The 26,555-nt window shown below is 43.2% G+C and overlaps 1 protein-coding gene across 2 annotated transcripts in view; it reads left to right on the top strand.

Moving 5' to 3' along the window:
• itga8 (integrin, alpha 8) overlaps window positions 1–26,555 on the top strand; it is a 239,702-nt gene that overhangs the window by 153,171 nt on the left and 59,976 nt on the right. For both annotated transcript variants that reach the window (XM_068012828.1, XM_068012819.1), the window contains exons 24-25: window positions 13,145–13,250; window positions 15,824–15,982. In XM_068012828.1, the coding sequence (XP_067868929.1) occupies window positions 13,145–13,250; window positions 15,824–15,982 (265 nt within the window). The remainder of the gene's footprint in view (window positions 1–13,144; window positions 13,251–15,823; window positions 15,983–26,555) is intronic.

Consider the following 26,555-nt stretch of genomic DNA (forward strand, 5'->3'; position numbering starts at 1 on the left):
ATCAAATAACTATTTACAAATTGCACCAGTGATCCCAGAGTGCTGTTAATGTGAAGTTTTGAAACTTTACGAGTGTTCATGCGTGTGGACGATCCCTCGCCGCCAGCCACACCAGAGGCAGGTGGCTGATCAGGCTGCCGCGTTGCTCTGGATGACTTTGGCGGGTATCCTCTGCCTGCCCGAGGCCGTGCAGGCCGCGGCATCTCAATGTGACCCTGAGTAGTCTCAGGACCACCCTCTGACACCCTGGGAGTATGTGGTGCTGATGGCACTGGCAGAGGGGACACAGAGCTGCAGGATGCAACAGGAGCGCCCTGAGAGGAGCTCCCAAATGAAATTGGCTGCTGTCCCTGTGCCCTCCTGAGGCTCAAGTGGACCTCTGTGCTAACCTCAGAGGGATGAGCAACCTCAAACTGTTGCCTGAGCATCAGAGTCAGATTGCTAATGCTCTGGTCCATGGAGGCCACTCTCAATGTGAGGTTATGTATTGCATCCAGGATTGTCCCCTCCACTGCAGCTGCCAATTTATCAATGGAAGAGGCCAGATGGTCAGATGACAGAGAATGTGTGGTACTCAAGCCCTGGATGGACATCTGAAAAATCTGAGTCATAGCACGCAAAGTCTCTGGTAACTCTGCCAGATCTCCACGCACACACACTGCATTTGCAGCATCTCCCGCCGAGTGGTTGTCATCAGAGGCCCATCATTAGCTTGTGGCTCTGCACTGGCCTGGCCTCCCACAGTCCTCCGATGGTCAGGGGCATCAGCCGGTACTGCCTCTGGTAGCTGGCCCAGCGGTTGTGTGGCACTGACATCGGGTTGTGACCACGAATCCGAGCAGACAGGCATCCCAACCGAGGTGAATGTCTCTGAGCTGGCATTTGGTGCTGGGCAAGGATGTGATGCTGCACCCTGTAAGATCCTTTCATCATCCTCGGAGGTGGACGGAAGAACCCCAGAGACTCTGCCTGGCCGCTGCTGTGTTTCACCTGTAGGGAAAATCAGAATGATCAGTTGTGATCAGCACTCCTGACTGGAGGACATATTATAGACTGTATTGTGGGCACATCTGTGTGATTTCCCTGCTAGCGTTAACACATCCTCCTCCGGTCTGGTCAGATATGCCAGGTTGGCCACACCGCCACTAGTCCAGGACCCCTCTCAGGCATTATGTGCCCTCTTCTCCTGTGTATACACAAAGGAATTAATTATGACATATCACTTGGAAGATCACGCACTCACCTTGGGCTGAGTGCTACATCTCAAACCAATGCCAGTGAAGTGCACGGATGGAACACATCTGGACCACTGAGCATCACAGATGTGCCCATTATGTGGCCCAAGGCATGACTGTAGCCAATCACTAAACATGGATGGCCTCGACCTTGCAGCATCAGCACTCATAGACCCTCCCGTGTCACGTAAAAGATGAGATGAATGAGGAATGTCCCTTACCCTGGCAAAGCGCAGGAGGTCATTGGCCCGCTTATGGCACTGCAGCCATGTCCTCCTAACAACTCCGTGGCTGCTGACCTCCTCCACTACCTCCAGCCACGCCTTCTTTGTGATGGGAAGGCCTCCTCCTTCCGTTGGATGGGAAGAGGACCTCCCGCCTTGCCTCAGCTGCCTGGAGAAGGACATGTAAGGAATCCTCTGAGAAGTGGGGGTCTATGTGGCTACTTCTCCCTTCCATTGCTGCAGTTAGGTTCTGGTGGGGTTCTGTTTTTTCTCAAAGTGTTTACTTGGTGGGCACTTTCAGTCCTCCTACAGTCCTTTCACCCTCAGACCTTCAGTCCCTTGTTTTTTCTGCGCAGATGTGCAGTGTCTCCTCTCAACGTCCTCCTTGCTTCAGGTAAGCCTCTCGGAGCCACAGAGGTTGCTGAAAACCCTCTTTTAAATGGCTTTTAGCAAACTCTTACAGCTCTCACCCCGCCCCCGCCCACGCTCAGCCTCCCACCCATGCATGCCCTTTTCACTCAGAAATACACTGTAGGGCCGCTAATTGGCTGCCCCATGCGTGATACCGGCAGCAACGAGGCGCGGAGCGGGACCGAATTCTTCACCTGCTTCCGCCTCATTGGACTCTGAGCAGCTGAGAGCAATAAAATTCCGGATGGTGTTTCTAAAATTAAACCCTGTTACGGTTAAAAGTGGCTTGAGTTAACTAGGGGGTGACAGAGTAACCCCAGCAAAAGCATGGCCAATATGGAGGAGCGTAATTCAGGGCTGGGTACAGAATTGTTAAAACTTTGCCAACTGATCCCAAAATTCAATTAGGGAGATATGGAAGCATTTTTTGTGTCTTTTGAAAAACTGGCAAGGGCGTTAAAATGGCCAGTTGACTGACTTGGACTCTCTTGTTAGTAAGCTAACTGGAAAAGCCCATGAGGTTTATTCTATGTTGCCAGATGAGAGTTCATCCAGTTATGAACTGACAAAAAATGCAATCCTCGGGGCATATGAGTTAGTACCGGAAGCTGATCACCAAAGGGTGGGAAGGCGATAGAAGCCCAAGCAGTCCTGGGAGGGAAGGAAAAGCAGGAGACACAGGGGGCCCGCCTCAAGCCAAAAAGGAAGATGTTGTAAGCAGGATTGAGACCCGGAGACCTGTTTGCTTCCATTGTAATAAAGCAGGGCATTTAAGAGCTGACTGATGGAAACTAAGGGAAAAACCTGGAGTGTTAATCAGGGCACACCAACTCAGTGAAGAAAGGACCCTGATGGAGAGCACGGCAGAATAAGCTGTGGCTTTAACTGCAGTAAGAGTGAGACCCAAGAAGTTTAATGCTGCAAGTGCAGGAAAATTTAATAGGATTCCTGAAGGTTATCAGGGTTTAGAGTCTAAAGGGAGAGTAACCCCATACCCCTTGAGTGGGACAAGCAAGCCCATAGTAATCCTCAGGGACACGGGCCACTGGATCCCTTTTACTGGGAAAAGGCCTGACTTTTCCCCCAGAGAGTGCAATGAACACCAGAATGGTGGTGAATGGTATTGGACGGCAGAGAATGCCTGTACCTTTACATCAGTGCACCTGGAGTGCGACCTAGTTTCGGGACCAGTGACCGTAGGGATTGTCCCAAGTTTGCCTGTGGACGGGGTTGACCTGCTCCTAGGTAATGATTTGGCGGGGACGAAGGTGGTAACTTTCCCAGTCGTGAAAGAAAGACCACAGGAGGTCAGAGAAACGGGATAGTGGCAGGAAATGGTCCCCGCAGTTTCCCTGAATATGTGATGAATCAGGCCATGATCAAACCAGCACCCCCAGAGGAGACTGAATTGGCACTGCAGGCAGATGACCATGAGGTCTGTCAGTCCAAGACTTTCTTTGAAAAGTTAGAAGACCCAGGGAATGAATTAAATGAATTTTCCCTAGCTGAGGCTCAGCGAGCTGACCCAGTATTGAGAGAGTTAGCACAGGCTGCCCAGTCTGAAAGTGAAACAGAGGGAGTCCCTGACTGCTACTATTTAAAGAATGAGGTACTGATGAGGAAGTGGAGTTCTCCTCACAGAGCTGAGAGCAAGGAGTGGACAATGGTTCAGCATTTAGTGGTGCCGCAGAGGTACCGGAGAGAAATAGTAAGAATGGCCCACCAGACTACAGTGGCTGTACATAACGGTATATGAAAAACCAAAGCCCACATTAGACAGCAGTTTGACTGGCCAAAACTCCATAAAGATGTGGTGGACTACTGTAGGAGTTGCCACATGTGCAAGGTTGAGGGTAAACCCCAACCTACAGTGAAATCTGCACCCCTAAGTCCTGTATCGGTGTTAGGACAACCCTCCAGCAGAGGGCTGGTGAACTATAAAGGACCCCTGCCGAGAACTAAAGGGGACAGGCAGGCACAAGGCTGGCAACAGGTTAGAAAGGAACGGAGAAAAAAAGGACCAAGAGGGTAGGTTAAAGGAAGTCCGGGAAGAATTCCAGATGAAAACCACTACTGTCCGGTCAGCCAACCCCAAAATATTTGAAAGGTTAGACCCAACATCCTCCTATGTAAATGCAAACTCTAGAAGCACCCCACCAGAGTTGTTAACAGCATTTACAGGAACCTGCAGAGACAAAGAAAGTCCTCAGCAGGGCAAATAAACTGTGAAGGCAATACCTCACCAAGTCGCAGGGGAGTGCAGCAGAATCTGGACAAATACCTGCCAGCAGGTGTGTCCCAGAGGACAAAGGGAAGATTAGCAAAGAATCCGCCCCCACAGTCAGGAAAAAAGGGAACCAGCCATCCCCTGAGGTGGAAAGCGCTTGCATGACTCATCAAAGCACTGAAAGAGAGTTCAGAGTGGAACTTCCCACTGCCACCGCCCCTAAACAGAACTCCAACTTAGGGCTAATTAAACATAACCCTCCCCCTGCAGACCTCAACAAGAACAAAGGCACCTTAGGCAGTCATGGAAATGTGCAAACTGGAAAAACTCCCCCAAAAGCCATACGTTTTTTGGGATGCCAATAAGGGCTGTTTAAAGCACCACTACTACCAAGAAAAGACAGGCTGTAACAATTGTTAGGGTTCTGAATGAATGAGAGAGATCCATGTGTATTTTTCTTTACTTAGCTTCTCTCTAGCCCCTTTTAATGAAATGCGCTTTTTAAAAATCACATTTCATTCCGCTGGATGTGGAGGTTTCATGCAGACCCCCACCTGCCAAGAATAAGGCATATTAATTTTGTCATATGAACATTAATTTTAAACGGTTGCTGGAGCGAAGAAATTACTTGTCAAAGAGATCACCAGACATTTGGGCTGGAAGGACATTTGCATACTAAGAAATGCAAAGGACTATTCCCTGATCCAAATGGATTTTGATCACCAGACATTGAAAGTGTAAGGAAGCACATTCCAGAGCCTGCTAAGAAAATACAATCCACAAACCTCACAGAAGAGACTGTTCCAAATACGTGCTAGTCACATGACTAACATGCTGGGCAACCTGGGGTTTTTTGAATTGTGCCACACAGAAAGGAACAGATGGCAGTTTGAACCAGAACCAGGAACAAGAAAGCCTCTCTCTGCTGGCTGTCTCTGTCTTGCCTTCTCCCAAGCCACAGGATCCACGGAAGACACGTACACCTCAAGAGAGAAAAGACTCCAATATCGAAACAAGTTGAAGCATGAACTGGGCCCCAACGAATAGCAGGACTTACCAGCAACCAAAGACTCCACATTGAACTCAAAGGACAGTAAATAACGAACAGATATTGCCTCAAACTTTTCCCCTTTATTCTTTCTACTTTTTCTGTCTCAATCTGTGTATGTGTTTATCGCGTATGCCTGCCAGCGTGGTCGCATCACATATTCGTAGTCGTTAACAGGATTAGAGTTTAACATTCATAAACTTCTACCTTTCTTGTTTAAATCTAAGGAAATCTGTCTGATTTCTTTGCCTTACAGTTGGAGCAGTGACTGAGGATTCACTGAAGGGGGAGCTAAAAACACGGTGTTTCTAAAATTAATCCCTGTTACGGTTAAACCAGGCAAAGGCTGAGTGGGAACCCCTAGACCCCTTCTCACCTGGTCATAATAGGAGGAATCACTAAACGATGAGGCCTCTGCCAGGTCGCTCCTTCTCTGTGCCAATGGTGTTACGTCTTCGTATAGGGTAGGGGGTGGGGGAAGGGCTGGGGGGACATCCAGAAGTTCCAACACCTGTTCAGCCAGGTCCAGCAACTCCCCTGCTTCAACTGTCTCACTGAAAGACGACACAAGCAGGGCTGGCAACGCTATAAATCTGACGCCATGATCACCACTTGCGAACCTACACCCCTTGTGTGATTGGATGGGCCCTGCGCCTCCATTTTGGTAAGTGGCCAGCCGCTGCGTGTTTGCTGTCATCCGGCCGCACGTCACAGGAGGTGACAGCACCCACTTCCGGTCAGCCCGTGACAGGGTCAATAAATTCAGCCCTATAAATGCAAGTCATTTGCCTTTGTTACTTTATCCTCTGTTCTGAAGATATCCAAGAGTTGCAGTCATTAAGTTTCTTCTTAAATATTTGTTCTCAGAGTGTGTGCTGCATTGGCAAGGCTGCATTTATTGCTCATCCTTAGTTGCTGTGCAAAGCTGGTTGTGGGCCTTCTAGCAATTGTGCAGCTGAGCAGCTTACATGGTATCTTAAGAGTGATGTTTCAGGTAGATCAGGTATGGGGAGGTGGTTGGCTCCTTTTGACTCTCATTGGAAAAAACATAAATTAATTTGATATTCACAATAAAAGTGTTAGTTCTCCAGAAGGAAATCTCCAATGGGAGCAAAATTTGCATGAATAAACAGATGTTATTAATCTAACACAGCAACTGAAACCCATAAAATGTGATTAGGTTCAAATATATTTTTCTATGTTTTACAGTAGCTTAATGATTCATTTATTTTAATTTAAGAATTTCCTTTTTCATTATTGCCGCATCTAAGCAGCTCAGAATATCAGCAATATTATTCATCGTTTCTTAACATTCACAGAACTGGAATCCAGGTCCAGAAAATACACAAGAATATGGTAGTGTAGTGGTTATATGACCCAGCCCCATGTGTTTGATATAATAACATCACTTATTTAAGCATGCTTTGTTTTAACAAACCTGTTAATTACATTAAGATAACAAAGTTTATCTGTTTTACTCACTATTCTTTCCCTTCTTCTCTGCAGATTGATCATTGCTCTACTACTGTTGTTCTTTTTGGGAGGGTAGTTATTGACTACAATATTTACAGGGGAGCTGGGGGAACAGGAATCCTGGAAAACCCAGGAATGCCGACGTTCTGCTCAATTTAACAACAGGACCTCATTATCAGATTTTACGCCGATGCTAGGTTCGCTGGCTACTGGGTGGGAAACCCAGTGGCGGTAGGCCATTCAAGATCGTGGAGCAGAACAGATGGGGAGATGGGGTAGTCAGGGCATAAAGGTTAGGCTGGTGGGTTGGACTAGCAATTGGATGTAAGGAAGAGAGATATCATTGTGCAGATGGCTCAAAATTGCAGATTTGTTGGGGGTGGGAATGGGAGTGCTGGCCAGTCATGACAGAAGATTTGCTTGAGGCTCTGGGGGGAAGCACTCTTGCCCCTTCTGGCTCACATCATAGCAGTGCTATAAAAAGCTCTTATCCGCTTGATGCAGCTGTTGCTGTCTCTGTTTTGCTGCCAGGTTTCCTGAGCCCTGGGAAACCCAGCTGACCAATGTTAAATTTAAATCAGGCTCCCAACTGCACCGTGGCTGCCTGATTTAAATATTATAATGAGGTGTTCTGCCTCTCCAGCGTGGAACACAGACAGACCACGCAACTCACCACCGTAACATTGCCCAAGGCATGTATGCAGCTGTTTGGGGTTGTGCTACATGTCATATTTAATTATGTGACCTTCTCCCACCATTGTGAGGCAGTGGGGAGCAGAGGGTTAAAAAATCCCCTCATTGTTTCAAGCACTTGTGAATGTCTTTGGGCCATTTTGTTGCTATCACTTTTCTTTCAGTAATCTTTATTTCACATTTCAAATGGATGTTCTAATTCATTTTGAGTGAGCTCTAATTTCAGTTTTCCGGGATGTGTGCCTGTTTGTTTCAACAATGAAGGGAATAGGGCCTTTTCAGTTGTTTCAGTCTGATGATTGATTATGTCGGGGTGGTTTGGCCTTTAACGGTCAGTTTCCTTTTGCTTTATCTGATGCAGCAAAGCGAAATTAGGTACCAACAGTTACCTAGTTTTCCCATCCCACATTGTTTTAAACCAAATCTTATCCCCATAACTTGCATCCACCCAGTCTGATCAATCTGTCAGATATGTGCACTGTTTATTTGTTTGATTTTGCAATGAATCCACTACCCACAAAAGGTTTGTATTACATGTGAAAACTGTTTTTAAAAGGCTTGGGTTATAAAGTGGCCCAAAGTGATTGCAGCAGATAAATTCTTGTTACTATTACCAGTATTATTCTTACTGCCCAGTTTTGTCTTGTGATATTATGATCAGAATGAGACCGAGAAGAATTTTTCCAATTTAGTCCCTGGCCAAACGGCGGGACCTTTTGCAAGTCAGGAACCTATTGACAGCGGGCGTGGGCTTTGCCGAGGCTGTTTAACTCAGCCATGGCATTAGCATCTGGCCTCTGGATTCCCCAATCAATCAGGGAAGGTCAACGAGATGCATGCTAACTTCAGTCTGCCAAAGGAAGGATTTCTAATTAAAGGGACCATGACATGGGTTACAAGGGCTCACCAGTATTTGGATTTTTGAGGCTGCAGCAACCACAGAAATGGAGAGGAGTCCTGGAAAGGCTGCTCCCCAGGTGTCTCACTCCTACCTGGAGGTCCTGCTGCAGGATCTGAGAGGCTACAGTGAGGTGAGTACTCCCAAGGACATAGGAAGAGGATAGCCTGTCTGTCCAAGCTCGCATGGATGGAAGTGGCGAGGAAGTCAGCAGCAAAAGTGTGATCCCTCCAACCTGGAGACAGTGGACCAAAAGGATCTAGGAACTCAGCAGGGCAGGAAAGATGAGTGGTATAACACTTGCAGGTGCCAAACCCCACACTCTGATTTTCCCAGCAATCTCCTGAGCAACACTCCTTGCAGCTCTACTCATTCCTCTTTCTGCAGGCACCTCACATCCCCATCTGAGCAACCAACACTCAAACTCACCCTCATCCTATTGTCCTCTCGTGCCCATGCCTCACAGTCACCTTCTACAAATGGTGTCCCTCCCTGCTCTCCCCACGGGCCATTACGAACCCTCACACCCCTTTGCTTTCTCTCTGTGCAGGAGAGGAGAGCACACAACCTTGGTGAGCCTTGGTGAAGGCTAGCAACAAGGAAGTGCAGATGAGGTGAGTGAAGTGCTAGTCAGGTGGGGTGCTTTCCAAGAAGTTAGCACGCACCTGCCAAGTACTGAAAGCACTCTGAGAAGGAGTGCTGTGAGCACCAGCCTCTCACCTGGCCATGGCTGGAGACCTTCAGTTTCACTGATCAAAGCCTTCCCAACTTCCCTCCATCGCAAGGTCAGGAGTGGGAGGTTTGCTGACTATTTCATAGGGTTCAGCTCCATTCACAACTCCTCTGTAATGAAGCAGCTCATGCCGGCCTACAGCAGGACTTGGACAACATTGCGACTTGGGCTGACAAGTGCCAAGAAATGATCATCTTCAATAAGAAGGGCTCAACTGCCTAACCCTGATCTTCAACACCATCATTATCATCACCATCAATATCTTGGACGTAATCATTGACCAGAAGTTTAATTGGATCAGCCATATCAGCATTGTGATTACAAAAGAAAGAGAGAGGTTGAGTACTCTCAGACAAATGGATGCCCTCCTGACCCCTCAAAGTCTTTTCACCTTCTCCAGTGATGACTACTTAGTAAAATGTCCCAAGACACTTCACAGGAGTGATTATCAGACAAAACAATTGACACTGAGTAATATATGAAGATAATAGTACAGATGATCAAATGCTTGGACAAAGAGGTAGGTTTTAAGAAGCATCTTAAAGGGGAAGAGAGTTGTAGACAAGCAAAGAGGCTTAGGGAAGGAATTCCAGAGCTTAGGGCCTAGGAAGCTAAAGGCACGGCTGCAAATGATGGAGCACTTAAAATTAGGGATATAGAAGAATTGGAACAGAGCGGAGATTTCAAAGTCTTATAGGGCTGGTAGAAGCAACAGGATAGGGATGTAGGACGTCATGACGCAATTTGAAAATCAGAACGAGAATTTTAAATTTGAGGCGTTGACGGCTAAGTCTGCGAGCGCAGGGGTGATGGGTAAATGGGATTTGGTGCAAGTTCGGTAGGAGCAACAGAATTTGAGATAAGCTAAGTTTATGTAGGGTGGAAGAGGGGAGGCTGTCCGGGTGAGTGTTGAAATGTAGAGGTAACAAATACATGGATGAATGTTTCAGCAGCAGATGAGCTGAGTCAGGGACAGAATCAGACAGTGTTATGGAGGAGGAAGTAGGTAGTCTTGGTAATGGAGCAGATATTGGTCAGAAGCTTATCTTAGTGCGAAATATGACACCGAGGTTGCGAACAGTCTGATTCAACCTTAGACAGTTTCCAGGGAGAAGGATGGAGTCATGAGGTAGGAACAGAGTTTGTGGTGGGGACCAAAGACAATAGCTTCAGTCTTCCCAATATTTAGCTGGACAAAATTTCTGCTGTTAAAGTATTGGATGTCAGATAAGCAGTCTTAACAAATCAGAGACAGTGGAGGTGTCGAGTGAGGTGGTGGTGATGTAGAGTTGGGTATCATCAATGGAGCCTGATGTTGAGCCTGATGTTGTATTTCCAGATGATGTCATTGAGGGGCGGTATGTAGAGGAAAAATAGGAGGGGCCCAAGGATAGATCCTTGGGGGACACCAGAGGTTACTGTGTGGGAGCAGGAACAGATACAATTGCAGGTAATTCGCTGGCTGTGACTAGATTAATAAAGATGGAACCAGGCTCGATGACAGAGGAGAGGCATTGCAAGAGTATCGCATGATCAACCATGTCAAAGGCTGCAGACAAGTCAAGAAAGATGAGGAAGGATAGTTTACCACAGGCACAGTCACATAGGATGTCGTTTGTGGTTTTTATATGGGTCGGCTCAGTATGTGGAGGGGCAGAAACTCGATTGGAGTGATTCAAACTTGGAATTGTGTATTTGTTCAAGTTCAGTATAGCTTATCCAAGTCAGAATGGCGCACGACTTGGAGGAGAACTTTGATGTGATGTTGTTCCCAAAATATTGCAGTCTAACTCCTTTTCTGTGATAGAAGTCACGGGGAGGAAGGTGGGAGGTGACAACACGTTCAAGGACTTAAGAAAAAAGGAAGGTTGGAATCAGGGTAGTAGTTTGCAAGGACAAAGGGGTCAAGGATGGTTTTTTTGAGGAGAAGGGCCATTATGACAGGGGAGAGGGCCAGTACCTGAGTAGAGGAAACCAATGACAATATCAGTTAACATGGGAGCCAGGAAAAGAAGCTCGGTGGTCTGGTTAGGTTTAAAAATTTATTAGAATCTGTAGAACATCTTTTTTTGGTATTATTGTTGTCAAAATATATCCAAAAAAGCAGATAATGAACAAACTTACAAAGCTATTGTTCTAATCAGTTAGTTATTCTAATGGTTGTGATACTGGCTGGCTCCTTTTCTGTTTCATCTTCATTTGGGATTATCAAACTGGAAAAACAATTCATTTTTAGAAATGAGCACTCAAGGTTTCTGCACTACTAAAATCTTCTGTTTTAAATGTTATAACATCCATTAAGAGCTGATACATTCCACACAGATAAAATCACTCAATATCCCATTCTCCAGTATTATATAAAAGAAAGCTTCCTCGATATATGTATTGAACTATGCACATTCACATCACTCATTCAACTGCCTCTAGAATGAGACTAAGGTTTCACTGCACTACCCTACCTGGAAGTTCGTTCCAATTGCTGTGTGTGAAGAAGTTCTTTTTGACAATTGTCCCAAACTTTCACCAGTTTTATCTTATTCCCTCTGGTTCTAGTGGATTGACATCCCTCAAAGTAGTGCTCCAAACTAATATTCTGTGTGTTTCCTAATATCCTGTATACTTCTGCAATAGCCTATCCCTGCAAATTCCTTTCAAAGTTAAAAAGACCCAATCCAGTCTGTTAATTTTATATTTATTGTATTTAATTGTATGCAGGTAGTGAGCATTAACTCGGGATTCACTTGTGCCCCTATAAATAGGAACAGACTGAAACTGTGGTTGTTGGGTTAGGATGTGCATGTTTGTAATGTGTATCTCTGTAAATAAATGCTTATAAAAGTATGTAAAGATTGGCTTTAGTTCTATCCTTCACCACTTGATTTTTCTGGAGTATAACACAGTCTTTCCTCATATTTTAAGCCTTGGACCCTGAGTTATTAGGCTTTTGGCTCTTCTCACCACTACCTCCAGAGTTTCAATATTTCACTCATGTCTGAATTCTGAAAAAAGACTGGAGACCAAAATAGTACTCAAAGTGCAATCTGACAAGGGCACTGCACAGTTTTAACATGACATCCTTCCGCTTAAACTGAATTGACTGGAAATATAATTACACTTTCTGTCCCTTTTGTGTATTGCTGTTCACAGTGATTTGTTATGTTAACTGACATTGCACTCTGTACTTCCCACACCCTGACATCGCTTCTCTAACCAGGCTTTTTCCAATAGAATGTTGAGAATTTTGCTATGTTGTTCCAATCATTTTAAAAGCATAGAGAATTGTGACATGTCACAAATTTATTGCTCCAGAAATGGAAATGTAACAACATTACAAAAATTGTGAACTTTATATCAGACCATTAATTCTTAGAGCAACTGTTGACTTGATGTATTTAAAAAAATCTTTACTATACCCAAAATGATGGCAATCTGTAAATCTGAGGAAAGACTGAAGCTAAAGATTAGGAAATAACAAAGAAAAACAAACTTCTCTTCATGACATGACTGCAGGCCAGGACAATTGGGAATGCATTGCCATCACTTTAACAGGAAGAAGATACCATAGGGATTACACCCACACATATAACCAAAGCGTTTATTAGCTGGTGAGTTTCAAAATGATCAAAAGCACATAATTCATGGTGTGTCATTGAAACCAGAAAGGAAAATAAAGCATCCATAACAGTCTGGAAGTTTTGTTTAAACTGACTAGTGGCAATGTGGGTGATTTTCTGAAAAATGAACTATAGTTTTGGTTACTGTTTAGGAACTAGAGAACACATAATTCCTTCGAAGAAATTGTTTGCTTTCTGAAGATGGTAAGATGGATGGAAGGAAAATGTGTTTTTTACCATCTGGTTCAGCTGATTTTAATTAGTTAAATTGCATAGGAAAAAAAATAATTCCCTGAACAGTTTTCACCTACAGTTTGGGTTTGGTTTAATGAAAATTGGTTTCTTTTTAATATAACATTAGGTGTGATGCTCTCTATTGTTTCTTTCTGTAAACGGTCCCAGTTGAGGCCCAACCTGGGTTTATAAATGCATTTTTCACCTTTTGTTTGAAGCATTTATCAAGTATCTTATTTTCCTTTGCTTCTCACACACTTTACTTTTTTTTTACTCATATTGCGTTGAATTGTACAATTGAGCATGACCTCTGCAGCTTAACCACAACACTGAGCCATTGTGTTCTTGTATTAGGGTGTCCCATCCTGAGCAAATCTTCTTCCCCATCACTGATCGGAGGATTAAAGAAAGACCTAAGAAAGAGGAGCACATTGGACCATTAGTTCAGCATGTTTATGAAGTGAGTTTTTTTTTCAGCCTGTTTCTTATATTCATTTGATAGATACTTGAAAGAATAACTTTAAAATCATGAAATAGAATATCTGGTGACAAATAACTAGTTTTACAGTATAAAATCAATAGAACAGCATATGTATGACACATGCTAAGTAATTCATTCCAGATTCTGTATTGTAAATTTTCTTTATTGATGATTGTAAAGAAGCCAGCATGGTACAATAGAAAGAAATTCAGTCACCATCAGTTTCCCCCTTGAAAATTCATTATTGCAAAGAATTCTCATGAACATGAACATTTTTTTAGTTCAGTCTATCCGTTCATTCTTGAGACAGTATTGCTATTGATATAATTGTGATACAAATTTGAAAGGGATACTTTCTGACAATGTAAAGAAGCTAAGTTCACTTGAAGGGAGCTGTATATCAGAAAATTGCACACCTGCATGCTCTGATTTGCCATTGTTACATTTTGAGATTTTTTGACCATTTTTACACAGTAAGAATATTGAGAAAAACAATAAATTTTAAACATTAAGGTTTAATATCAACATGGCTTTGTGCAAGATTTTTTTTTTAAAAAAGGAAGTGAGGAGATAGGTGGTTAAAATGTTAATGACCTAAATTTTGATGTTATTTCCCCATAGCCTGCAAATAATAAGCAAGTTATTAGCTTATTTGGCAATAAGAAAGAAAAATAGTGTCAATTAGTCAGGTCTTCCAACAGAATGCTGTGAATATAAGATGGCCAGGCTCAAAAGTTTTGCATGCAGGAGAGTAGGTGGGAGATGTTTTGTTTAAGGCAAGTAAGATGTCCCATTGATGGGGGAAAGTGCAGCATTATTTAATATTATTACATAAAAACAGGCTGTACTGTTTAAACATAATCATAATTGTTGCTTTGTATGTTCATTCACTGTGGAATAAAGCAGCTTATTGACCTGGCCTTGTCTTATCAAGTGTTTCCTCAGTCCAGCTTCAAAGATCTTGAAGATGAACATATGCAAAAGACACAAATATCTATTTCGAATCACAAGGGGATACTATTGTTACATCAGTGCATTACATTAGTGTATAGTTAGCTATCGGAAAGTTCAAACTATTTGTAAAAGTGACTACCAACACTGTGCCTGAAAGGATGTCTAAGGAGAGACCCTAAATTTGTAACATTGGGAAGAGAGTCACTCCAAGCTGTTTATTGCATCTCCTAGTGGTTGAATATTCAATGGCATAGTCAGAGGTGTGAGAGAAGTTTATCCACTCAGCTAGAGGTGAGATATGGTGCAGGAAGAGATGAAAGTAATAAATACATTTTGAAAATGTATTAATTATGAATGATATTGGTGTGTGCCACATATTAACTTTTGGTCAAGGAGCAGTTAAAAATACAAGTGGCACTCATTGAATAACGAACAATTTATATCATCTAATGGATTATTAACATATTTGAACTTTCAGTGGGAAGTTGGATTTCCTGTCAATCTACATTAATTTGGAAATCCTATACCATACAACACTAAGATTGGTGGAGTAGCAGATAGTGAAGGGGACTGTCAGAGAATACAGCAGAATATAAATAGATTGGAGAGTTGGGCAGAGAAATGGCAGATGGAGTTCTATCAGGGCAAATGCAAGGTGATGCATTTTGGAAGATCCAATTCAAGAGTGAACTATACAGTAAATGGAAAAGTCCTGGGGAAAATTGATGTACAGAGAGATTTGGGTGTTCAGGTCCATTGTTCCCTGAAGGTGGCAACGCAGGTCAATAGAGTGGTCAAGAAGGCATACGGCATGCTTTCCTTTATCGGACGGGGTATTGAGTACAAGGGTTGGCAGGTCATGTTACAGTTGTATAAGACTTTGGTTCGGCCACATTTGGAATACTGCGTGCAGTTCTGGTCACCACATTACCAAAAGAATGTAGATGCTTTGGAGAGGGTGCAGAGGAGGTTCACCAGGATGTTGCCTGGTATGGAGGGTGCTAGCTATGAAGAGAGGTTGAGCAGATTAGGATTATTTTCATTAGAAAGACGGAGGTTGAGGGGGGACCTGATTGAGGTGTACAAAATCATGAGAGGTATAGACAGGGTGGATAGCAAGAAGCTTTTTCCCAGAGTGGGGGATTCAATTACTAGGGGTCACGAGTTCAAAGTGAGAGGGGAAAAGTTTAGGGGGGATATGCATGGAAAGTTCTTTACGCAGAGGGTGGTGGGTGCCTGGAACGCGTTACCAGCGGAGGTGGTAGACGCGGGCACGATAGTGTCTTTTAAGATGTATCTAGACAGATGCATGAATGGGCAGGAAGCAAAGAGATACAGACCCTTAGAAAATAGGCGACATGTTTAGATAGAGGATCTGGATCGGCGCAGGCTTGGAGGGCCGAAGGGCCTGTTCCTGTGCTGTAATTTTCTTTGTTCTTCTTTGTTCTTTGTTCCATAAGCTTTTTGAGATGACATTACTTCACTGCTCTTTAAAAATCAGTCATGTTGGCTGTTTGTAATGTATGTTATTGACAACCTGCCTTTAGTTATTAACAGGAAGGCTTGTAATATTATCTTTTTTTAAAACATTTATTCAGCTACACAACAGTGGGCCGAGTGCAATCAGTGTTGCAGTCATGGAAGTGGGTTGGCCTAGTCATTATCGAGGTGAATATCTACTGTACATCTTGAAGATACAGACAGATGGGCCTATACACTGCTACACAAATGCTACAATAAATCCACTACATCTAGAGGTAGGCATCACTTTACTATTTTCTACAAATGACTGTTGTAAAAATAATTGATTCAAGTCTGCAGATTAAAACCTGAGGTGAAATCAAGTACTCTGTGTCTTCTCAAGTGAGTAGGTCACCCGAATTGGGAAAAATGATTTATATGATTTAAATATTGAAAAAATGACAACTGCAACAACTCCAGCAGATTAATATGATTTAAAAGAACAGTAAGACACACACTTGCCTTGAGAGATTAAGGAGAATTGTTTTTTCATCTGTAGCAGCAGGAGTGCACAGTGTGCAGGCTATACAGGACAGGGAAACTTAGACGGTATGGTCAATTGTCTCATCATTGCAGCAGATTTATACCTGTAGCAAGTTTAACAGGATATAAATCATGTTAAATTGATTAGACACTGTTCATAACACATTTTGCATACTTATCATATAACATGGTAGAATGCAGCAAGAATATACTGGTTTGGTTCAGTGGTGGATATTTTTCAAACTTGGGACATGATAAAAGACCAAAGGCAGCAGATGGCTTTTTGCCCCAACTTAAATTATGTTGTTATTATTGCTAGCCAATTTTTAATTGTCATGGTCAGAACATACAAGTTTGGTAATTTCCTGGTTCTCCTGTATAAAAATATAACTTGACTGATTAGTACTGACAATGGATGTATGCATTCCAATTAGCTAAAAATCTTAGTGTTTTGATGAGTTAAAACATAAATGTTGCTAGAAAATGAAAATGAAATCTAAGAAGCTCATCTGCTTAATCATACAAGCAATGATGATTAACTGCTTTTCTTACAAGATAATTGGAAAAAAAATGCGGTTACAAAGTGGCTAGTTGCTGAAGTAACTAAGTAGATTTTTGTCCTTACCGCCTCGATATTCGAAATCTCCTGGGGAAGAGTGTAGAGAGGAGAACTGGACAGCGAGGATGGCATGTCTGCAGCAGAGCCTGCCTGATATTCCTCTCTGTGTCTCACCCAGGTGATGTTTATAACAACAACAATTTGTATTTGTATTTAACATAATAAAAAACCTCAAGGCGCTTCACAGGAGCATCATAGATCAAAATATGACACCGAGCTACATAAGGAGATGTTAGGGCAGAAGTGGTAGGTTTAAGCAGTGACATAAAGGAAGAAAGCGAGGTAGAGAGGTTTAGGGAGGGAATTCCAGAGCTTGGGGCCCAGGCAGCTGAAGGCACAGCCACCAAATGTGGAGCATTTAAAATTAGGAATGCTCAAGAGGCCAAAATTAGAGTAGTGCAGATATCTCGGAGGGTTGTGGGGCTGAAGGAGATTACAGAGATAGGGAGGAGAGTGACCATGGAGAGATTTGAAAACAAGGATGATAACTTTAAAATAAGGCACCTCTTAACTGGGAGCCAGTGTTGGTCAACCAGCACAGGGATGATGGGTGAACATGATTTGGTGCCATTTAGGACACAAGCAGCAGAGCTTCAGATGACCTCAATTTATGGAGGGTAGAACATGGAAGGCTATCAAGGAGTTCATTAGAATAGTCAAGCCTAGAGGTAACAAAAGTACGGATGAGGGTTTCAGCAGCAGATGAGCTGAGGCAGGGGCAGAGTCGAGCGATGTTATGGAGATAGAAGTATGCGGTCTTAGTGATGGCGCGGATATGTGGTTGGAAGCTCCTCTCGGGGTCACATATGACACTCAGGTTGCGAACAGTGTAGATCAGCCTCAGACAGTTGCCAGGGAAAGGGATGGAATCGGTGGCGATGTCCCTTCTAGTTTTTTTTCGGAGAGTGTGGGCGATTTGTTTAAGTGTATGGCCCCTTTAAATTTTTTCTGTGCAGTGCATGCGCGATAATTTGAAGAAGCTGACTTGTGCATGGCTTGCGCAGCATAGAGGGAACATTGGTCAGTGGCTAAGGAGCAGAGTTTGTGTCGGGGACCAAAGACAATGGCTTTGATCTCCCCAATATTTAATTGTAGGAAGTTCCTCCTCATCCAGTACTGGATGCCAGACAAGTAGTCAGACAATTTAGAGACAGCGGATCAGTGGAGTGAGGTGGTGGTGAGGTAGAGCTGGGTTTTGCAGCATACATGTAGAAACTGACATCGTGCTTTCAGATGATGCTGCTGCGGGGCAGCATGTAGATGAGAAATGGGAGGGGCCAAGGATAGATCTTTGGGGGGGCACCAAAGATAACTAGGTGGGAGCAGGAAGAGAAGCCATTATAGATGATTCTCTGCATACAACTAAATAGATAAGAATGGAACCAGGCAAGTACTGTCCCACCCAGCTGGACGACAATGGATAGGGGTTGAGGAGGACGATGTGATCAACCATGTGAAAGGCTGCAAACAGGTCAAGAAGAATGAGGAGGGCACGTTTACCTTTGTCACAGTCACATAGGATGTCATTTGTGAATATGATGAGAGCCATTTTGGTACAGTGGCAGGGACAGAAACCTGATTGGAGGAATTCAAACATGGAGTTCCAGGAAAGATGGACACAAAGTAGGGTTTAATATCCAGGTGGTAAAATCCAAATTCTATCCCAATAAGTTTTGACTGTTAATTGTATATATGGAATATAGGTCTTTTTGTTTTCAGTACATACAGTGTCTTCTCTTTTTCTTTTTTTTCTTTTTGGGCCTCCTTATCTCGAGAGACAATGGATACGCGCCTGGAGGTGGTCAGTGGTTTGTGAAGCAGCGCCTGGAGTGGCTATAAAGGCCAATTCTGGAGTGACAGGCTCTTCCACAGGTGCTGCAGAGAAATTTGTTTGTTGGGGCTGTTGCACAGTTGGCTCTCCCCTTGCGCCTCTGTCTTTTTTCCTGCCAACTACTAAGTCTCTTCGACTCGCCACAATTTAGCCCTGTCTTTATGGCTGCCCGCCAGCTCTGGCGAATGCTGGCAACTGACTCCCACGACTTGTGATCAATGTCACACGATTTCATGTCGCGTTTGCAGACGTCTTTATAACGGAGACATGGACGGCCGGTGGGTCTGATACCAGTGGCGAGCTCGCTGTACAATGTGTCTTTGATACAGTGTGATGCGTTATGAAACATCCTATATTGTGAACAATAAAAACAACACTTGCAGCAAATTATGTCAAGGAAACCATAAAGATCAGGACATACCATGTGTGAAATGGATCACTGGCCATTTCAAATGACTGCAAATCACAGAAGCTAGGTGCAGATGAGGAAATCCATTCAGGTCATATGTCCAGTAAAATCCCGTCCACTGCAACCCCTCCCCCCAACACCTCCCATCATAGCATCCAACTATTTCTTAAATGATTCCAAGATTTTTGCCTACAGTACTCAGAAATTGATTCCATGAATTGGTTGTGCTATGTGTAAAGAACAACATCCTGATATCAGTTCTAAATTTGCCGTTTACTGGTCTGAGCTCTTGTGCTTCTTCCACAGATTAATTTGAAGCAGTACTTTGAATCTACCTTTTCCATTAACAATGTACAATCTTACAAACCAAATCCCTTCTCTTTTACTTAGTTTCATGGCTGAACTGCACCACTGTAACTCTGTTGGAAGGGCGGTGGATTCACTGTTTATATGTAAATGAGGTTTCCTCTGCACTTATGATGAAGTCACTGTGGTGCAGTGAAGGAAAATCAAAAGAAATTCAGGGCCCAACTTTCTCCAATCTTTCCAGATCTTTGACACTAGGAATCGGGCAAGTGTTCACAGGATGTTCTGTGACCTGCCTTCAGGGCCTCAATGCCTCTCTAATATTGTGCTGACACATTACACAAGCGGTGATCTGACTGGAACATTATACAGTTTAAGAATCGCTTGCTGTGACTTGTACTGTACTGTTTTACCAATATCATTCAGCATTTAATTTGCTTTGTTGATTTCTGCTGTGAGGTGACTGGATATGTTGATCATCAGCTTTACTACACTGCTAAATCTCTATCAATTTCTTCCGTAGCTATTTCAGCACTATTCATGGAATACGTATTTTGCCCATTTTCCATTTCTATATATAACACTTTACATTTATCTGCATTAAATTTCATTTGCCATTACTCTTCCTATTCTGGTGCACCCTATACATACCCCATTTCACACCTGCTCCCCTCCCCCCCCCATCGCCCCAAATAACTCTCTTAGCAAATGTCATTGCTTTCTATCCTTCTGACAATTTCTTATCTACTCCTAAGTTTGATCCTGAAACCCTATCAATTTAAATTTAAATAACCTTTCCTATAAAGTAAATATCGCCCAATCTTGAATCTCCTCACAGTGAGCAAGATAAAACAGGTCACCTCTGGACTGCTTTCCATATCTCCTAGTGGCCCAGTTCAAAGCGGCATTGGCAGACGCTTGGGAATATGTTTTTTCATTAGGTATAAAAATAGGATGTGGGGAACAGTGACTCAAGGATCGTTCTCCATATGCTTTACCTGTCCTCTGTTGAGAATCACATGGCCTCTGTTTACTATTTCCCCACAGCAGTGCAAGTTAGATCATGAACCCATCACTGACTCAGACCCACACATGGTCATTCTATAACATCATAATTTGGTATTCCCATGCCCAGCACTGCTACAAACCATTTTTAATTTCCTTCAATGTGTCTTTTAATTCTTCCTTCTCCAGAATTCCTGGGTTACACATCCATCTCGAGCCAAGATAGCAGGCAGTTAACATACTGCAAAATATTTGCTAATGTTACTTTTAAGCTGGGGGCTTTTCATATCTCTTCTGTGGGGACATTTTGTCCTCTTTGCTGTGATTCTACTATTAACAAAGATAATTTCAGAAGCCCAGTCTCTGGAAAATCATAGGAATGAAGTCATGTTCTACCAGCGGATGAAATGTATAATTGGCACCCAGATTCACAGTATCAACTTCACACTATCATGCAGCTTTTGCTCTTTCCTGAGATCAGCAACTCATTGAGCTACTACTGCTTTTCCAGGCATGTGGTTAGGTTGGTAAATGTGAATTGTCTTTATGGTTTGAATTTTTTGAGAAATAACTTTGTTAACAGGTAATAATTGGACAATGCCTACTTCTTCTGGCTACAGTAATGCTGCAATTAAAATAACAACATAAGATAGACTACATTACCTTCTTCACTTTACCCACCGTTCATGTTTTATATTTAAAAGATAAGACAAACAAACGAAAAGAGAGAGGGCATGAAAAACACTGGCGGGAAAGATAAAGGAAAATCCCATGGCGTTTTATAAGTTTATTAAGGGCAAGAGGATAACCAGGGAAAGAGTAAGGACCAAAGTGGCAATCTGTGTGTGGAGCTGGAGGATGTAGGTGAGGTTTTAGATGATTACTTTTCATCTGTGTTCACTATGGAGAAGGTCGATGTAGGTGTAGAGATCAGGGAGGGGGATTGTGATATACTCGAACAAATTAGCATTGAAAGGGAGGAGGTATTAGCGGGCTTAAAAGTGGATAAATCCCCAGGCCCAGATGAGATGTATACCAGGCTGTTCAATGAGGCAACGGAGGAGATTGGAGGGGCTCTGACACAAATTTTCAAATCCTCTCTGGCCACAGGAGAGGTGTCAGTACATCGAATGTAGTACGATGGGTACTTAAGAAGGGTAGCAGGGATAAACCAGGTAAGTACAGGCTGGTGAGTCTAACATCAGTGGTAGGGAAACTATTGGAAAAAATTCTGAGGGACTGGATTAATCTCCACTTGGAGAGGCAGGGATTAATCAAGGATAGTCAACATGGCTTTGTCAGGGGGAGATCATGTCTAACAAACTTGACTGAATTTTTTGAGGAGGTGACTATATGTGTAGATGAGGGTAAAGCAGTTGATTTAGTCTACATGGACATCAGTAAGGCTTTTGATTAGGTTCCACATGGGAAATTGATTAAGAAGGTAAGAGCCCATGGGATCCAGGACAATTTGGCAAATTGGATCCAAAATTGGCTTAGTGGCAGGAGGCAGAGGGTGATGGTTGAAGGTTGTTTTTGTGATTGGAAGCCTGTGACCAGTGGTGTACCGCAGGGATTGGTGCTGGGACCCTTGCTGTTTGTCGTGTACATTAATGATTTAGACATGAATATAGGAGGTATGATCAGTAAGTTCGCAGATGACACGAAAATTGGTGGTGTTGTAAATAGTGAGGAGGAAAGTCTTAGATTACTGGGAGATATAGATGGGCTGGTAAGATGGGCAGAGTGGTGGCAAATGGAATTTAATCCTGAGAAGTGTGAGGTGATGCATTTTGGGAGGACTAACAAGGCAAGGGAATATACAATGGATGGTAGGACCCTAGGAAGTACAGAGGGTCAGGGGGACCTTGGTGTACTTATCCATAGATCACTGAAGGCAGCAGCACGGGTTGATAAGGTGGTTAGGAAGGCATATGGGATACTTGCCTTTATTAGCCAAGGCATAGAATATAAGAGCAGGGAGGTTATGATGGACCTGTATAAAACACTAGTTAGGCCACAGCTGGAGTGTTGTGTACAGTTCTGGTCGCCACACTATAGGAAGGATGTGATTGCACTGGAGAGGGTGCAGAGGAGATTCACCAGGATGTTGCTTGGGCTGGAGCATTTCAGCTATGAAGAGAGACTGGATAGGCTAGGATTGTTTTCCTTAGAGCTGAGAAGGCTGAGGGGGGACCTGATAGAGGTATGCAAAATTATGAGGGGCATAGATAGGGTAGATAGGAAGAAACTTTTTCCCTTAACGGAGAGGTCAATAACCAGGGGGCATAGATTTAAGGTAAAGGGGCAGGAGGTTTAGAGGGGATTTGAGGAAAAGCTTTTTCACCCAGAGGGTGGTTGGAATCTGGAACACCCTGCCTGAAGGGGGTAGAGGCAGGAATCCTCACAGCATACAAGGCTACGGGCCAAGTGCTGGAAAATGGGATTAGATAGCCAGCACGGACATGATGGGCTGAAGGGCCTGTTTCTGTCTAACTCTATAACTCTATGATTCAAAGGTTTGTGAATCTTTGGAATTCTCCACCTCCTCCACCAAGGCCTCTAGTGCAGCATCCAAAAACCTTGGAACTCACACATTTTGTAATATTAGTCAATGTTTCCCAGGTCAGAATCACTTTCTACATGACTGCCAGCACCTGGTCCAGCCACAATGGACCTCCTCTTTAAGAGGTGCAGGCAAACTTTTAACAGTCCTTGCCAGAGTTAAGTTGTGCTAGGAAGTTATCATTTTGGGCACCCTGCTGATGCCGTGCAGCCAGTGAACAGCATGGTTAGCACTGACTGCATGTTGCAATGATTCTAATGAGCAGGCAGCACAAAGTTGACAAGCTGCCTGCATTACATTGAACAGGAGAGTGGGTTAATTGCGCATTGCAATCCTTGCGCTCGTTTTTGGGTGCTATCTAAATTAGTCCACGTGCATTCCATTTCTCTGCCTGACCTGCTGAGTATTTCCACTATTTTCTATTTTTATAGTCTGTATTCATCCCTTTGTGTGTAATTTTGCACATATTTGCTTTGTTTTCTTCATTTTTTTGACCCTTTTGGGTCCAAAACCTCAAGGAAGTTAAAGTGTAAACAGCATAACCTCTCCAAAACATTCAGCCATCACTGAAGAATCTGAAACATTTGCACTCAATTAAAATTATTTCAGCAATACTCATCAGTAAATACAAGCTGCTTTTGGGCATTTGGTTATTACATGCTTTAGCACATTTAGCTCGCAAATGTTTAACTGGTTGAATGCTGAAAGACTATTTTTGTATTCACGATTTCCAACGTTGTTTCAATCTTTCATATAGTCACAAAAATTAACTGCAGAATTCTGGCACTGAATGTTGTAAATATGGTTAGAAAATTGTCACGGGTGTTTGTGCCTTAAATAGGACCTCTGATTTAACGATGAAACAATACATCTCCTCTTGAACCAACCAAACTGTACTATCTTGAAAAAGCAAGGCTGAAACAAATAAATGAGCTGAAGATATGTCCCTCCAACAAAGAAAAATCTTAGCTGTGTAGCAATTACCAAAGACCAGCAAAAATTCAGCATATACAAAACCATTCGCAATTCTACACTGAGTTCCCAAACCAGAAAATAAACTCAAAATGATGGGAACCTCAACCTGATCAGACTAGGCTTTTCCAATTGCCACCGGCACTGGAAAAAAATGTCTAAAATTTAAGCCAGTGGAAACCCACATTACTGCTGCCAAAAAACAAGGAAAATCCCGAACACTGTGAAGAATAGAAAAGTTCAGTGCTTACCACAAACATGAAAGGGCCAATATTCACACTAACACCATCACCCCTCCATCCCACTGCTTGTGATGAGCACCATTTCCATTGGTTCACAGTGGTGGCCTGACACCCCCACCCCTTCCACACTAATATTTCTTTGTGCTCACTAGTGGTGATGTTACTCCTGCTGTCTTCTGGCAAGAGTCTGAATTGGGGCATTTATAATGAGGTCCTGGAGTTAAATTTCTCTATGGCCACATGCTACAAGGAACCAGACAATTCACTGCCTGCTTTGTAGCCTGTATCCCCATTCTCACCCCAAGTAAAAGCAATTTACTTCAATCAAATCTATCGCTGCCTCAAACCAGCAGGAGGACCCTAGGACAGTAAACCTGAAGTGAAGCACGAAGATCAAATTATACACTTGCTGATAAGCCTTCACCATCAACACAAAATTATAACAGTATTGAGGACCTGCCAGCTACATCCTGCTGGAAAGCATCTCCCACTCTACCTGGATCTTCAGCCAAACTTGAAACACGTCAATATTTCTGCATGAAGCAAATAGCAAGTAAGCCTGCCCAATTCAGACAATTAGAGTCAGAGCGAGTCATAGAGTCATTTACGGTACAGAATGAGGCCATTCAGCCCATCAAGTCCATGCCGGCTCTTCACGGAGCTGTGCAGTCAGTCCCACTCCCTGGCTCAATCGCTGTAGCTCTGCAAGTCTGTTTCTCTCAGGTGGCCATCCCACTTCCTCTTGAAGGAAAAAATTAAGGAAATTTAAACAATATCTTTCAACAAACATCAAGAGCTAGAAAGAAAAGAGATAGGGATCTGTGAAGCACAAATAAAGATATGCCACATGTTAACAAGAACCAAATTGTTGTTCACAAATTTGATGACCTCAATAAAATTTTTAAAAAGGGAGGTAAAGAGAAAACAGGGAACTATAGACCTGTCAGCCTGACGTCGGTAGTGGGGAAAATTCTAGAGTCCATTATCAAAGATTTTATAGCAGAGCACTTGGAGAACAGTGGTAGAATCGGGCAGAGTCAGCATAGATTTACAAAAGGGAAATCATGCTTGACAAATCTACCAGAATTCTTCGAGGATGTAACTAGTAGAGTTGATGAGGGGGAGCCAGTGGATGTGGTTTATTTGGACTTTCAGAAGGTTTTTGACAAAGTCCCACATAAGAGGTTAGCGTGTAAAATTAAAGTGCATGGGATTGGGGGTAGTGTATTGCAATGGATAGAAAATGGTTGGCAGACAGGAAACAAAGAGTAGGAATAAACGGGTCTGTTTCCGAATGGCAGGCAGTGACTAGTGGGGTACCGCAGGGATCGGTGCTAGGACTCCAGCTATTCACAATATATATTAATGATTTAGATGAGGGAACTAAATGTAATATCTCCAAATTTGCAGATGACACAAAACTGGGTGGGAGGATGAGTTGTGAGGAGAATTCAGAGAGGCTTCAGGGTGATTTGGAGTGAATGGGCAAATGCATGGCAGATGCAGTATAATGTGGATAAATGTGACGTTATCCACTTTGGTAGCAAAAACAGGAAGACAGATTATTATTTGAACGGCAATAAACTGAGAGAGGGGAATATGCAATGAGACCTGGGTGTTCTCGTACATCAGTCGTTGAAGATAAGCATGCAGGTGCAACAGGCAGTAAAAAAGGGCAAATGGTATGCTGTGTGCAGTTTTGGTCTCCTTATCTGAAGAAGGATGTTCTTGCTGCAGAGAGAGTGCAGCGAAGGTTTACCAGACTGATTCCTAGGATGGCGGGACTGACGTTTGAGGAGAGATTGAGTCGGTTAGGATTATATTCGCTGGAGTTCAGAAGAGTGAGGGGGGATCTCATAGAAACCTATAAAATTCTAACAGGACTTGACAGGGTAGATGCAGGAAGGATGTTCCCGATGGTGGGGGAGTCCAGAACCGGAGGTCATAGTCTAAGGATACGGGGTAAACCTTTGAGGACTGAGATGAGGAGAAATTTCTTCACCCAGAGCGTGGTGAGCCTGTGGAATTCGCTACCACAGAAAGAAGTTGAGGCCAAAACATTGTATGTTTTTAAGAAAGTGTTAGATATAGCTCTTGAGTTTAAAGGGATCAAAGGATATGGGGAGAAAGCGGGAACAGGCTACTGAGTTGGATGATCAACCATGATCATAATGAATGACGGAGCAGGCTCGAAGGGCCAAATGGCGTCCTCCTGCTCCTATTTTCTATGTTTCTAATAACTAGAGCGGGATATGGATGGTTAATATGTTTTGAGTGAGGGAGTTGGCAAAGGAACATTAACACCTTTATCCTGAATATATTTGGTAAAATATATATGGATGTACCTCTTCCTTGTCTAATGAGTCAGCCCTTGGC

This window comes from Heterodontus francisci, chromosome 2 (genome assembly GCF_036365525.1).
Source record: "Heterodontus francisci isolate sHetFra1 chromosome 2, sHetFra1.hap1, whole genome shotgun sequence".
NCBI lineage: Eukaryota > Metazoa > Chordata > Chondrichthyes > Heterodontiformes > Heterodontidae > Heterodontus > Heterodontus francisci.